The sequence below is a fragment of the Melopsittacus undulatus genome, chromosome 4, assembly GCF_012275295.1.
Source record: "Melopsittacus undulatus isolate bMelUnd1 chromosome 4, bMelUnd1.mat.Z, whole genome shotgun sequence".
Lineage (NCBI taxonomy): Eukaryota > Metazoa > Chordata > Aves > Psittaciformes > Psittaculidae > Melopsittacus > Melopsittacus undulatus.
The window spans coordinates 90,937,249-90,952,249 of NC_047530.1; the positions used below are offsets into that span (position 1 = coordinate 90,937,249).

General features: G+C 42.8%; 1 protein-coding gene across 3 annotated transcripts in view; it reads left to right on the forward strand.

The window, feature by feature from the left end:
* Nucleotides 1-3,818: 3,818 nt before the first annotated feature.
* GBF1 (golgi brefeldin A resistant guanine nucleotide exchange factor 1) overlaps nt 3,819-15,001 on the forward strand; it is a 109,195-nt gene continuing 98,012 nt past the window's right edge. For all 3 annotated transcript variants that reach the window (XM_031053065.2, XM_031053067.2, XM_031053066.2), the window contains exons 1-3: nt 3,819-4,051; nt 9,568-9,673; nt 10,949-11,015. In XM_031053065.2, the coding sequence (XP_030908925.1) occupies nt 4,044-4,051; nt 9,568-9,673; nt 10,949-11,015 (181 nt within the window). In that variant the 5' untranslated portion in view covers nt 3,819-4,043. The remainder of the gene's footprint in view (nt 4,052-9,567; nt 9,674-10,948; nt 11,016-15,001) is intronic.

Sequence of the window (15,001 nt, forward strand, 5' to 3'; positions counted from 1 at the left end):
TTTTAGCCATGACAGTTGCTTCTGAGTCAACTCCCTCTTTCTTCTCTTTTTCTGGAAACCTTACTAAGCCTCTGAGAAACAGCAAAAGCCTCTAAGAGGAGGGCATGAAGATTCAACCTCTCTCAGGCTCTTTAACCTGCTAGGAAATTTGTGCGTTGCATGTGCCCATGGATCTGATATCTATGGATAACCGTGAACTGGCAGGGGCTGAACAAGAGTGATGGACCGTGCAAAGCTGATGCAGATTGCAGAAGCAGAGGTGGTTTGCAACATGGTTTTGTGACAGTCTCATCAAAGGCTTGTGGAGAGCAGGCTTTTATTCTGGCATCCTGGGCCCAAATGAAGGCAGTTGATGCAGCACATGAGACAGTGCTCTTTGCAAGGAGCTGGCTGCTTGGGTGTCTCAGATGAAAGCAGGTGAGCTCACCGGGTACATGGGCAAGGCCTGAGGAGATGACTATCTGAGTTTGCAGCCCCTCTGTGTGCTCCTTGTTGGCTAAGGAGGAATAATCAAGACAGAAACCCAGCTGAAAACCTGCATCTCTTCAGAGAGGATAATGCCCAGCTTCCCTGACCAGGCAGCTGGAACCTGAGGGATTTGCACAGACTGTGGTTGTCTGGTGTCTGGTTTCATTGTACTACCTTGTATGCGAGAACTAGTGTGTTATCTCGGGAATAAAGGGACTGTCGTGTGTCCTGCTCCTACAACTGGGTCCTTTGGTGCAAACAAGTGCTCCAACTTGCCCACACATGGTCTGTACACAGCTGTGCACCACTCTGGCAAAGTGCTGCTGGATCAGGCGGCCCAGGCAGCCCAGGTTTTCCTGCTGCTGCTGGGGTGGAGGCATTGGTGCCGCACTGTCACGTCAGCAGGATTTTCTGTGTGGCCAGGGCAGTGCTGGGCTGCCCAAGAGCTGACTAACACAGTGCCAGCAAACTCTTTTCTCCCCAGGCAGCGCGAGGCTGTACCATATTGTTTTTCTCTCCAGACAATGCAGTGCTGTGTTGTAAGTAAAAATGCAAAGCACATTGCAATGTTTGCTCTTTATTAATGCACTAAGATGCATTTGGGTGAAGCAGAAGGCTCCTGGCTGGCTTGGTTTCAAGCTTCGTGACAGGCTTCCATAAATAACACCTCAGGAGGGTTGGAAAGGGTGGGAACCTGAGCTTCAGTGGCTGACACTGAAAGAGGCAGGAAGGCAGGGAGAGAGCTACAGACCCTTCCCTGAGAGGGCAGGCAGGCTTGGCTGACCTGGACTGAGCTGCACTATGCGCAGTGGCCAAGCCAGCATCTGAAATCCCCTTCCCTGCACAGGAATTCACACCTGTGAATTTCCAAACGGCTGGCAGATACCATAGGAGCTTCAGTGGCTCCTGGAGCAGGGAGGAAGGTAAGGAGAAAGCACTAGCAACTAATGTGCTTGTTCTGCAAACCTTTGCTCAGTGTTTAGATGGCTTTTGCAATCTCTCTGCCCTCGGTATTTGACCACGTGTTTTATAGCTGAGGAACTCAAGCTAAAAATTGCATGTACCATGACTGCAGGAGAGGCTGGGGTGATACATTTTAGCTTCCGAGCCCATGGTTAGACCACTGGAGCATGCTATATTTTGTTCTACTGTTGGAGAATAAATGTGGGTGGTTAATGCAATTACAGCTTAAAATTCCAGCTCCAAAGATTTCTTACATGCCATCAGGTAAAGCCCAGCTGAAGAAGGCCCCCTGGTCTCCAGCTGTCAGAGCTGGGAGATAACAGCAGTTTCAGTCTAAAGTATATTGATTCTTGATCAAGTAATTTTGGGCAGCTATTCATGTGGAAAGGGAAGGACATTTGGGGGCTGGAGCACCTCCTCTATGAAGATAAGCTGAGAAGTTGGGGCTGTTCAGCCTGGAGAAGAGAAGGCTGCATGGAGACCTCATAGCAGCCTTCCAGTATCTGAAGGGGGCCTACAAGGATGCTGGGGATGGACTATTCATTAGGGACTGTATTGACAGGACAAGGGGTAACATATTTAAACTTAAACAGGGGAAGTTTAGATTGGACATAAGAAGGAAGTTCTTTACTGTGAGGGTGGTGAGGCACTGGAATGGGTTGCCCAAGGAAGCTGTGAATGCTCCATCCCTGGTGGTGTTCAAGGCCAGGTTGGACAAAGCCTTGGGCAACATGGTTTAGTGGAAGGTGTCCCTGCATGGCAGGGGCCTGGAACTAGATGATCTTAAGGTCCTTTCCAACCCTAACTATTCTATGATTCTATGATATTGTGACCACCATTTCCAGAGTGTCTCATCCCAGAATGCACTCTCTGGAGGTTGGGCTCTCAAGAGAGGGACATGATGGCCATCTTTCAGGGCAGTGTTTCAATCTGCCTCAGATTTGGGTTTGACTGGCTAAGGAGTCCTGCTACATGTTACCCCGGTCCTTTGTGTGAGAACTTCCCTCCTTCGGCCATGCTGCAGCAGATGAAGTTATGATTAGGTCAGTGAATGAATACTTTCTGACCTTTTCACCTTTCCTTCACCTTCAGTTTGATTTGTTTTCCTCAGAGAAAGATTTTGTGGTAGCTGCTGCTTTGGTCACTCTTAACACCTGCCACAACAGATCCCCAGGCTGACCTGGCTGCAGATGCTAGCCCTGTCCTCTCCCCCAAGTTCAATGGCAGAAGCTTAAGTAAGCAGAGTGACCCCTGCAGATGAGTGCTATTGAACTACATACAGTGCACCGACACTGGAGCATAGCCTCAGAAAATGGCAGAGAAGCTTAGACCAGCACCAAGAATTCATTGTGCTAGATGCTGTATGTTTGCAAAGCTGTGATTGCTCTTGCTGCAAAGCGTTGGTCAATAAACTGGCTTCAAAGTGCAACTGAAGCTGTGGCACCCAGGCTAGCTGGGATGGATGAGCTAAGACCATAGCACATGGCTTGTGGCCCAGTCCAAGAAAATCAGTGGTGTTCAGGACTGAGGAAAGTCACCAGGCAAGCAGGACTGCAGAGGAAGGAAAAGCTGTGTGTGCTCTTCTGAACGCTGTTATGTGCACTCTCTTAATAGCTGCATGCTGTGTTTGGTCCATCTGAACTTTCCTGCCTGCCCACTGGTCCAGGGCAGCAGTTCCACCAATGGAAACAGCAAAAATGTGACACAAGGGAGGTGTCCAGGAGGAAACAGGCCGTTTGCTGAGTACCACCTCCCAGCCAGCTCCAAACAAGAAGCTGGGAGATGCCATAGAACAAGCTGGAAATACTGGCAAATCACGGAGGAGAGCCACTGCTGCAGCCCCTGCTTCACCACGCTAAGACGTGACTCGCCCAAGCACTACTGTACAAGCCCTGTGTCCCTTCATTCCCTGAGTTCCTCCACTGGGAAGACCCGCAGCCACGCGCCGGAAGAGCTCTTCTGCGGTCACACGCGCTCGTCAGCTCGTCAATGGGCCGGGACTAGGCCGAGGCGCCAGGCCACGGGCAGTCCCGCACACTGGAGCGACTCTTCTCGAACGGGGCCCCCGGGAGAACCCACTGGCCGCGGAGCGAGCGTCCGACCCAGCCCACAGTGCTTCCGAGGGCAAGCCTTCCGTCGGGTTCCACCCAAGCACCCCTGCTGCACCCCGCGGCAGCAGTACTCCTCCGCGGTTGGCCAGCGGCTCTGCTAGTTCTACCCTCTCTCCTCTCATTGGCTTTCTTCCGCTTGTCACTAGAGGGCCCGCCTCCTCCGGTTTCAGCCGTGGTCCCATTGGGCACCGTCGGGAACTGCCGGCCGCATCGTGTGCGGGTTGGCTCCGCGGGCTGTCCGTCGGCACAGTAACCAGGCAGCGGGTTGCGGTGTGCCTGTTTCCACGTCAGTGAGAGTGGTTCGGAGCCGGTTTCGCTTGCCCGTGCCCGGGAGGACCCCACTCTCGGAGGCCTCGCCGGGACAGCCGCCGCCTCCCGCCGCCACCGGGAGGGCCGGGGGGCGGACAGAGGGAGGGCTCAGCCCTCCCGCTAGCGGCGCTGCCCTCTTGACCGATATGTGAAGAGGCCGTCGCCGCGGGTGAACAGGCGCCGCCATTTTGGATGCGGGGGTCAGTGCCGGGCGGCGAGTATCTGTCGCGATACTGTCGCGACGCGGAGGGGGGTGGGAGGCAGGCAGCGACGGGGAAACGGTGCGGGGCCGGCGAGGGGCGTGAACGGAGCCCAGGCAGCTCCGGGGGCGGCAGGGTGCCGGGGCAGCCTCTTCGGCGGCGGCGGCGGGCGGGAGTGGGGGGAATTGGCAGCCGCCCCTCCAGGCCCGGGCCTGACGTGACGCGACGCTACGCGCGTGGTGGCCTGTCCCGGGTGCCCCACAGGGCGGGAAGCTGCAGGTGTCGCGACTCGGAGCGGAGTCGTGGCACAGGCACCCACCCACTTACTGTGTGCCAAGTTGCCTTGCTTAAATACCGGTGGAAACGGAGACTTCTCCCGGCATGCAGCCAGCTGCTTGGCTGCTGCAGGAGGAAGGCTCGGAGCTGACTTCGGGCGTACGTTATGAATGCAGCTGGTACCATGTTTCTTGGTTGAGATAGTGTGAAGTAATCGGAAGACAGAAATTACCCCTCTCCTATTTCCCTTAGGTTTCATTTTTATTCTGCAGTTTTGACAGATAAATGGAGCTACCTTCTCTTCTTGGTTCCCAGGCCCCATCTCGTTGCAGCTACATGTGGAGGCTTGAGGAGAAGCCTGTACCACCTTCCTTTCTGATGTGCCACTGCTGTCATGTTACTGCTGCTTACCTTTTTTAAGGAGTGTTTGTCACTGCTCAGAATTTTGGCATTGCTGGACTGTGCATAATTATAAATTATTACTTTCCTATTATTTTTGTCTAGGCATTAGGAACTAGCATTTAGAGAAACATGCTGACTTCTCTGAACTTTTTCTGCCAGTGATATTTATTGCAGAGTAGTTATTACATGAAAAACTCAGGCAAGTAAAGTTTCCTGGTAGAGATTCGCGTACCTTCTGCATGCAGTTTAGAGGCACACAAAGGAGCTTTTTTGTTGCCAGCTGGGCTTCTGGATAACCTAGCCAGCTCTGAGTTAGGCAGGAATTGTTTGTGATTCATGGACTAAAGGGTGTTATGTTTCTGTTTTAATAGCATGTATTATATTGGGACTTTAGTGGCCAAATCTAGGTTAGAGACTATTTATGCATTATCATAAACAGTGCAAATTTAGGTCAACAGAAGGCTTACTTTGAAGTACTACCTTTCTTGCATATGTAGTGATTATGTTGTTGTTTATTATTGCTATTTATTGGAGCATTTCACCAGGTTTGAGTCAGTTTCCGTAGCTGAAGGTGAAAGTTAGTGATGGGGAGAAGTGACTTGATGGAAGTCCGCCAGACTTTGTCACTTCTGATGCTAACTCTTGCTTGTTTCCAGAAGAGTTGCAGACATTTACTTGCAAGGGAGGGATTGTTTCCTAAGAGTATACCCGAGACTTCTTATGGTAATGCATAGGAAAAATTTGGGTTCATAGGCACTGAGATGTTTTGCAGTAGTGTGTTCTAGGGTTGAGCAGTGGATGCATGTGGGAGAGAACATTTGCTGACGTAAAATTTCACCGGTGCTTTTATATGATGACTTCACATCTGATACTATTTCAGGAGTCTGAGAAAAGTGATTACTGAGCATAGAACATTGCTGAAGCTTTGAGAAGGCTTTGAAGATTTTCTTCTTTTATGAGACGCTTAGGCTTTTTCCACTGATAGTGTTCCCAGTCTTGTTAGCAGTGAGGCTCTGAGAGCTGACAGCTTTCCTGTTTCTCAGATGGGTTGAGCAGCTGTGTAGCCTTGGTTTGGAGCTGCCATTTTGCTTGTTGAAGTTCTGCACAGGAGCAACATCTGAGGACTGGTCTGCAGATTATGAACCTATCATGAAAAAGAAACAGGAGTTTATGTAGGACTAAATGAAAAGATAAGGAGCTGAAACGCATTTGAAATCTATTGGGTAACTTCCCTGGTTTTTCTGTGTAATTCTAGACCACAAAACTTACTCTAGTTGTTTCTGTATCCACTATCTTGTGTTTGATTTAAAGAGTGCTCTCACGAAATGTATCCAGTTTTGATCTGAAGACATCAAGAGGTGTTGAAATCATGGCTTGATTAGGGTTTTTTTTTTTTTTTACTAATCTTCAGCATTGGTAGTTCTGTTAATCTCTCCAACCAACACTTACACAATATCCCACTTTTCAGACCATACCTTTTATAATGTTAAGCCTGAATTCATGTCAGCAATATTTTTTTGTATATTGAGCAAGCAGTTAGTGGTTTTACTTGACTACTACTACCATGCTTGCACAAACCAAACTGATTGTTTGGTGTTGGTCTGGTAAATCTCATAACTTTCTCTGTGTAGCTTTGGAGCATTCATTTCAATCTTGAAACTTTTTTCAGTATATCCTTCAGTACATCTATACTGAGCTCTAAAGTGTGACCAGTTGGTTTTAGCAATTAAGATAAGAGTTGAAATAATGCATACCGAAATTACCTGATAGCTTATAAAGGGTAGGCTTTAGGAAATGTGGAGTTTAGAGAAACTATTTCTATTGTCTGAAATAAACTTTCACAGAAATTGATGGTGCTTTTGGTGGCTTTAGCTTACAAGGTACATCTCTGAAAAGAGTTTTATGCCTTCCCTCCCCACTGGCTGTTAATTATTTTCTGTTTCCTTCTCCAGCATATAGTTGCAAAAGTTCTTTGTGTGAATGAAGCTGTTTGGCTGTGGTTTACTTTGGATTGTGTGTATGCTATTGCTTGGCTAACTGCAAGCTTAAATGTAAAGTAGGATTTCCACCCACACCCCGTGCTTAAAGATCTGAAAATGAATTAGTGTCTCCAGCACAATAGATTATTTCAGTTGCATTGGACAGGTAATTTTTTTTGGCATCTATAAAGTGATTTTCTTTTTTTTTTAAGTGTTTTTGAATAAAGTTACATTTAATGGAGTCTGCAGTGAGGAAAAGAGTGCATTCTCACCAAGGCTTCTCAAATAGTTAACATGAAATTATATAACTGCAAAAAAAACCCTTAACTTTTGCAGAATTTTAATGTCAGGAGAGCCTTGCCAAGCAACATGGATCTTTTGCATCCTTGCTTGAAAGGATCAGAATGTTCAGTTTCCCAGCAGATTAAAAAGAAAAGGTGTGTGTTGGAGGTTTATGTCTGTTGTCTTCATACTTTGCTGTTTGGAGATAGCACCAGGTTTAGGAACTGCTGATCATTGTAAGTCTCCTACATTCAAGAAGGATTGAGTTTAACAAACTTCTGTCTTGGTTCTTTTAGGTTAAGACTAGAGGGAAAGAAATAGGAGCCCTACAAGCAGACTCAGTAGTATGCAGAATAGCATTTAAGCTTTGGCATCACCTTAAATATTGGCAAGATTATTGAGTATCTTTGTATGTGCAGGGCATGCAATATGTATGTCTGGTATTCATATGCTCTCCCAAATCAGGTTGGGGGAGTCTTTGTTTCCATGCCAGTTTACTAAATGCCTGGAATGGCACCACAAAGGTTACATGCTCAATATTGTTTTGTAATGGTAAAGACAGGAAAAACTTGAGTTTTGACAAATTTGAATGTATGAAGTATTTCCCCCAAAGTACTTGTGTAGCCCAGAGTTTTGATCCCTCAAACTGCCTGTATAGAAATGTGGAAAATGTTGGAATTGCTGAAAGAAGAAATAAGTAAGTGAGGAATTTTATGTAGAGGAGAAAATCTCTCATTAATGCCTTGTAGAAAACCAAAGACAACATACTGAAGTAGAAAAAACTCTTAGCAAGGGTGTTCTAATGTAGTCAATATATGGAATAAGTTACCGTTGAGGATGGGAACATCACAAACATCAGACACATACGTAGGAGGAATATCTGTGGTTCTGTTATATACAGCTGTGGAGGGAGGTTATAAACCTTTGTTCTTCAGGGTGCAAGCAAGCTACTTGGCTGAACTATTTGTTTTTCTGAGTCATATGGTAGTGCATGAGCTAATCTATTGATCTGGTCTGTCATTTGCTATATTAGAAAACACTTCTGTCTTTACCCCAGATTAACTGTGTGACACTTAGGAATACTGTTATCAATAATCTAATGAAGATAGAAACAGTTTTACCTATTGCGAACATGTAAAAAGCTAAAACAACCAATCTGATGCTCTGCCTTGAGATTGAGGTGTTTTGTTTTTTTTTTTTTAATAATATTTTGCTTCATTTCCACTGTTTACAGGGTCCTGAAGCAAATTAGCCTCACTCAGGATATTTATATATTTGGAGTGATTTAATAATTCAAACATGTTAATTAACACAAAGCCTGATAGATTCAGGATGTATGTTCTGAAATTTCTGTGGTGGTGTTTCTGAGCTCTGGAGTAATACACAAAAACTCTTTCCTTCCAGCTTTGCTTTTGCTACCTGAGTAAAAATTCTTGTATTCTCTGTGTTTTATTACCCTCCACTCCCTCTTCCCAATTGAGTCCTTTACATGAGCCTGTCTGATTTCAAAAGTTGTGATCAATGTTTCATCTTTCAGTCTTTTGCTTCCCTATGGATGGCCTGTTGTGATTTCAAGCTGGAGTCCTCGTTTCCTTCTCATATCTTCTGTAAAAGTCTCATTACTTGGCTACTGTTTCACTAAATCGCTCTCAATTGCAGATGTGGTATAATCTGACTCTCCAGCCTCTTTATGTGTCCTGTTTATTTTTTATAAAGTTGTGTCTGTTCATTCCCCTCCATTCTTATTTCTTCATGCTTGTCTGTGTCTGGGCTACAGCTAGTATAGAGAGAAGGTTCCTACAGTAATCCACTCTTTCTTTTTCTCAGACCGTTACAAATATTTCTTGCTTGTATAATAGTTTTTGCCTCTTCTGCCTCTTTCTCTGGGTACATCAGTTTAAATTTTTCCCTGTAAAACCTGAGGCTACATAAGAACAAATTTCTGCCACCAGCTTTCTCACTTTTTCTCCCTGTGTTCTGTCCAGTTTTGTCTCTAGTTTTGCTTATTTTTTTGTGGAGGGCTTACTCATATTTTTGAAAGGTTTTTTCATGAAGTGTGAAATCAACATCTGTTATAAATTATTTTGTCAAAGTTTAAAGTCCAGAAGAGCTTTGCTGTGGTAAGCCACTGATGCTTGTTTAACAGAGCACAGGATTGGCTTTGTGTTCTGTGTAGAGCTGCAGGACTCTGCATGTTGCTGGAGATGTGCGTGTGATTGCATTGTCATGGGTGTGTGTCCTGGTACCCTAGCATTTTATCTTTCTGTGAGCTTACATAGTGTAGAAAAAAACTGAGGAATGTGCCTTGGCAAAGTTGTCTCTTGCTTCACAGATGCCCTGATATAACTAACTGTCTTTTCTCATGGTCTTGAAAACACACTGTGGAAAAGCGCCTTTCTTTTGTTTTCCTTTTGACAAAATAACTGTAGTTGTCTGCATGCACAAAAAAAAAGATTTGAAAGAGTTTCTTGCATTGCTGCAGGCCTCCTGCTTGACTAGGGCCAAGTTGGTGTTTCTTTGGAGCAAGAGAATGATTCTGAAGGGCTGAAGATTAATTTGAGTTACTTTTATTTTCAGAATTGTCAGGATGGTAGATAAGAACATTTACATTGTACAAGGTGAAATCAACGCAGTGGTGGGAGCCATAAAGCGGAATGCTCGATGGAGCACTCACACACATCTGGTAAGTTACCCTGAATTACTGCTAGCTCTTCATGCTGTAACAGAGACCACCTGATTTTAGGAAAGGACCTAATTATTTTTTAGCATTTGTTACAGTACTTTATAAGTAAAGCTGGAATAACTTTCTACATTGTTTCATGCCAAGCAATTTTGGTTTCTTGTGTGCCAGCAACTGTAAGAGGTACAAAGCTGGAAATCTGCCTGTATACCCCATAAGTAAACAGAAGACCCTTCATTGTAGTCCAGTGGGAATCATCTCATTTAGACTTTTATTGCCTGCTATACCAGAGGTTTTGAATATATAATGTTATTTTATCTAGCCCAGTGTTTTTATATATCTTGAGTGTTCTCTTAGTGAAGACAGTCTTTATCATGAAAGTCATGAAGTAAAAATTGAGGAAGTCATTATATGTAGGGTATATATTAATTTTTCATATGGCATAGTATCTTTAGCTCTGCTTTGTGACTGCTAGCTGTATTCCTTACTGAAACCTGTTAATAGTTGCAAACCTGTTTTGTTAAAAGCCATTAATACAGTGTTTCCAAGTTTAATGTTGCATCGGTTAGTTTATAGCTTCTATAGTGTAAATGTGTGCATGTGGTGAACTGCATCTGTGGTGTGCTTCAGAATGTCACATGAATAGCAGATGGCTGTCATCCAGCACTAGTGGTTTCAGTTTGGCAAAGGACAGTGCCCTTGTTCTAACAGACTTTTCTTCATTAGAGCTCACTGCCACCCAGTAGGTGTGGCTGCAGATGTGCACAGCTTGGGGAAACTGCTGCTTCTCCTTATTTTAATATTGTAAAGATGGACTAAGGCTAAAGGATGCAGCTATTCATATAAATTTTGCACTGTGATTTTTTTTTTCCTTCAAGTTATTTTAATGGCACCAAATGTCATTGCATTTCTGTTCCCATTACAATCTGCATAGATTAACATTATAGCAAATCCAGATGAGCCATTTCAATATGGTATGAGTTAGATTTGCTCTGAAATTTATTGAACAGTGGAAGGCTAATCAGAAATACTTCTAAGGACAATAAAACCAAATTGGAATGCTCGGTCTTGAACCTATGCTTTGACATTTGAGCTGTATGACATTGGGGAGCACTAGCAGGAAAATAAAAATGCTTCTCTTGATTTTGATGGACTAAACATGCTGACAGTGATAAACTCAGCCCTGTTAATATGAATGGGTCTTTACAGACCCGATATTAAGATTTGTCTTCAGAAATGTGTTTGCCTCGTTAATGACTTTCTATATATAACCTATAGGATGAAGAAAGGGATCCCCTGCTGCACAGCTTTAGCTACTTAAAAGAAGTTCTGAATAATATAACAGGTAAGCTTATACAGAAATCAGCAGGTATGTATACCTGCTAGTGTATGTGACAATACATGTACACATGTACTTTTTAGTCTTAGTATCCAGCAGTCAAATACTGAATAACAAGAAAAAATATGTATATACTTTTAGACAAATAGTACAATTGTGAGCTATTACACAAATACAACTGCTGCCATTGTCTGGAGAAATACATGTATGTGTGCATATGTGTATATATACATATTTTGTGTGTGTGTGCACAAGTATAAATATGCAAGCTTCTTTAATACACTGAAGCTTGTAGTGATATATGCAATCTGGTGTATTATTATACAGTCTTTCTGTGCTTTATGTTTTCTAATCTGTGAATAGTGGGGAAAATCTGCTTAGAAAGTAGCCTCCCATTATCTGTTTTCTCCTTGCATTCTTCAGTTTGTTGGTTTTCATCATGTGTTACCAGTAATAAGTGAAACACAGGCTTCACTTTTCACTTAGGTCTTTTGAATCTTGAAGTGAAAGGCTTACTTTGTGATCAGTTGCACTGAAAGGAACTGGAAATCTGTATTGATTTCAGTAGAACACAAGGCTGTGATGTGTATTCAGAGCAGTTTTTTTTCTCCTTAATCATTTTCCCCTTTCCTCACATGTTTTCTCTTTTTGTAATTTCAGGAGTGATTGTTTAAGTGTATGTTGAGAATCTGGAAATAAGGCTAATTCTGAGCTCTATGTATATGGCATTCATCTGTTTCTTCTCAGGATTTGTCTTACTGATTGTAATATTTGAAAATAAGTTTTACTTCTGGTCCCTTACAGTGAGTGTTCAGAGCTGCACTGAACCTAAGTCTGAGTGGACTTTATGCATTTCTAATTGCAAAGCATGCCTATTCTTGTGTTGGCATTGAGCCTGGAATCCCATAGAAATTATGTTCCCTAGAAGTACAATGGTGCTGCTTCCAGGTACTGATGAAAGGTGCTGAGGAGATGTACCAGTTCTAAGCCCTTATTCCTTCCTCTTTTTGTGGCTGCCTGTAAGTACAGTTCTTTGGTTTGCTTTGCCAGGTGAACTTCCTTTGGCTGTGAGAAGGACTCTTCTGTCAGGTCATGACATCTTAAGGAACACCTTACATTTCTGGATGGTATCTTTGTTCTGTATGTTATACGCAGACTACATGACAGGCTGGATTTGTGGAGTGTTGTAAGCTCATTCATCTTATGTAGGATATGCAGTCACCAAAAGTGTTTTGGGACAAAATATTCCTTGTCTCCCTTCCTTGAGATAAAATTTTCCTTAATATAAGACTCCTGAAGTTGTTTGTCATTATTGCAAATACTACTTCTCGTCAACAAGAGCAGGGAATGGCAGGATGCTCAAATAGATGCAGTATGAGTAAATGTCAGGGACTGGCCATTTATCTGGAGTAGATAGATACAATGTGCTGTTGACTTGTTGGGGGAAAAATGCAAACCCAGTATCTCCTTGTATTAGAGAAGGCAAAGTTTAATGTACTGGGAGAGATCCAAGACTCCCTGTATTAGTCATCATGTAAGTGTGGTTCATGCTGAGATAATAATTGCTCATATGTGATGATGATAGTGCATTGGTTTGACTACACTGGGTTATTTTAAACAGGCAATTTCAGCTTCAGTGACTGCTGTTTACTGACTAGGGTCTTGAGATAGGACATTGTTGCTATGCTCTGTTTTTCATTTATTTATTTATTTATTTATTTATTTATTCAGTTTTAGACATGAACTGTTCCCAAGCAATACTTTGAATAATACAGTCTTCTGCCTCATCTTCCAGGCAATGAAGGGTTTTTTGTGGGTGGTTTTGGGGGTATTTTTTTGCCTAGACCTTCCTTTCATGTCTCTTTCATTAGCTCATGGAAACACATTGCTTTTATATTTAAATTTATTCAAGCTGTAATCTTTGACATTTGAGTTAGCTTTTAGTACAATTTTGCATTTATAGTAATATATATTATGTATTTTCTCAATCCCCCAAGAACCCATTTTAATCTGTTCCGGATGCAAATTTCAGGCTGCCTTGTCCCATCTCCCCTCTTGCTCTCTCCCTCCCTTCCCCTCCCCCATGGAGCATGTTTGATCAGGTGTGGCAGGAATATCCACTGTCAAGCTGCGCCCTTTATATTAGTCAATATTATCCTTCCTTCCCTCCCACTCCCTTCATTCTCCTCTGGGCTTTACCAGTTGATTTATAATTTTGGAATTCTCATCGGAGTCTGTAATACAGTTTGTTCATTATTTAACCAAAACCTGTTTAATGAGCAAAGAGAGGCAATGTAAATGTTAGGCATGTTGCAGTGGAGTACCTTTTGTTCTCCTCTGAGCTAGTGGGTATTAACTCTGTCATGCCTGTGATGCTGAAATACCCTGGTCCAGGGTATAAAGATGCACCGAATACCTCCAGCAGCTGAAAAGCCACATTACAAGGTACTGCTCCTCAAGAGTAACTAAGTTTTTTATTTGATTGCCAAAATAGTAAAAGCTTGCTTGCAGCTAAGTAATGGTATCCCATACCATCCCGTTGTAATGTCTAAATAGGCTCTTCAGGGAAGCATCTGGAGAAGATGCTGTTGCACAGTGCAGACAATCCTGTGATTGTCGTAAGGGTAACTTCACTCCTGCAGTTCAGCATACCTAGCTAATTGTACCTGAATTAAATGGAATAAAGTTGCACTTTAAAGTTCCAACACAGAAACTTAATTTCTACGGCAATTTTGTATAGATTTATGAAAGCAATTCAGTGATTTGAAAATGAACAGCATGTCTTCTCTTATCTGCTGTCATTTGGTTTACTGTAGGCCATTTGTACACTTTTATGGGCTGCGTATATTTTAATTATTATTAATAGTAGTTGCCTGAAAAACAGAAAGGAAAGGAAAAGTAAAGCTTCTGTCATTGTGGGGTGATGCATAAGTTACTCTAAGATAAATTTAACATCTGAATGCTTGTACTGAGGTAAGCACCATAAACCTAAGTTGGATGTGGTGTCTTGTATTTCCAGTGCTTAGAAAAAATGAAAATTGGTGCCCTGAGTTACGACCATATGGAAGCAGTGACTATCAGGCTTTGTCCATGCATACAAAACTGAAATATGACTACATCTGCAAAGGGTATTTTAAAACTGATGGAATTGTTACTTTTGGTACAAGTTTGTATCTAGGGTCACTGTCACCACAACTTCCATTTGGTTTAATTTGAAAGTTAGCTGGGTATCTAGGAAATGTGTCCGCATATTGAAATATTTGTTCATTTCATCAATTTTCTTATGGATTCAGGTCAACAAAAGGAAGCTTCTTTTGGACATCCAGTGATAATTGAGCATTGTCTTTTCATAAGTGTTTTCAACTTAGGATGCTCTTGAGCTCACTAGGGAGAGGTTTTATAACCACAAATGGCTGGAAATATGAGTTAATTATAGGCTTGCTTTTTTACGATCTGATGAGGATTGGGTTTTCTTAAATCTTGTTGTGGCTGTTGAAGTCTTCAGACCATTCCAGAATGATATAGAGGTAAGAGCAGATACTTCTGTAGTTGTTCTCCTTATTGCAGAATTTATGCTTTGCTCTGATTGAGGCGGATGAGTCAGTAACCAAGATTTTCATGATTGAAGTACTACTTACTGGAGTGTAGGATGGCTTTAGGACAGAAAATTACTAAATACAACTGCCTTGTACAAGTCAGCACTGCAGTGGGAGAAGCAGGTGTTTGTGGAAAGTGTGTGCATCGAGAGTCTATTTAAATAAGGTTTAAACTAGGTAAACACACCTGTGAAGAGGTGCTTGTGTATATTTTAGGTCCATGAGTGCCAGACTGGAAGGTTTGAGTCCTTTTATTCTCTGGTGGTTCAGAGTTAGTGCATTTAAGCAGAAGCTGCAAAGTAAGCTGTTAGAAGCACTCTGATTTCATGCACATTCATGACATTTTAAATGAATGCTTGTACAGTGGGTTCAGAAGAATCTTTTCATGGCTTATTT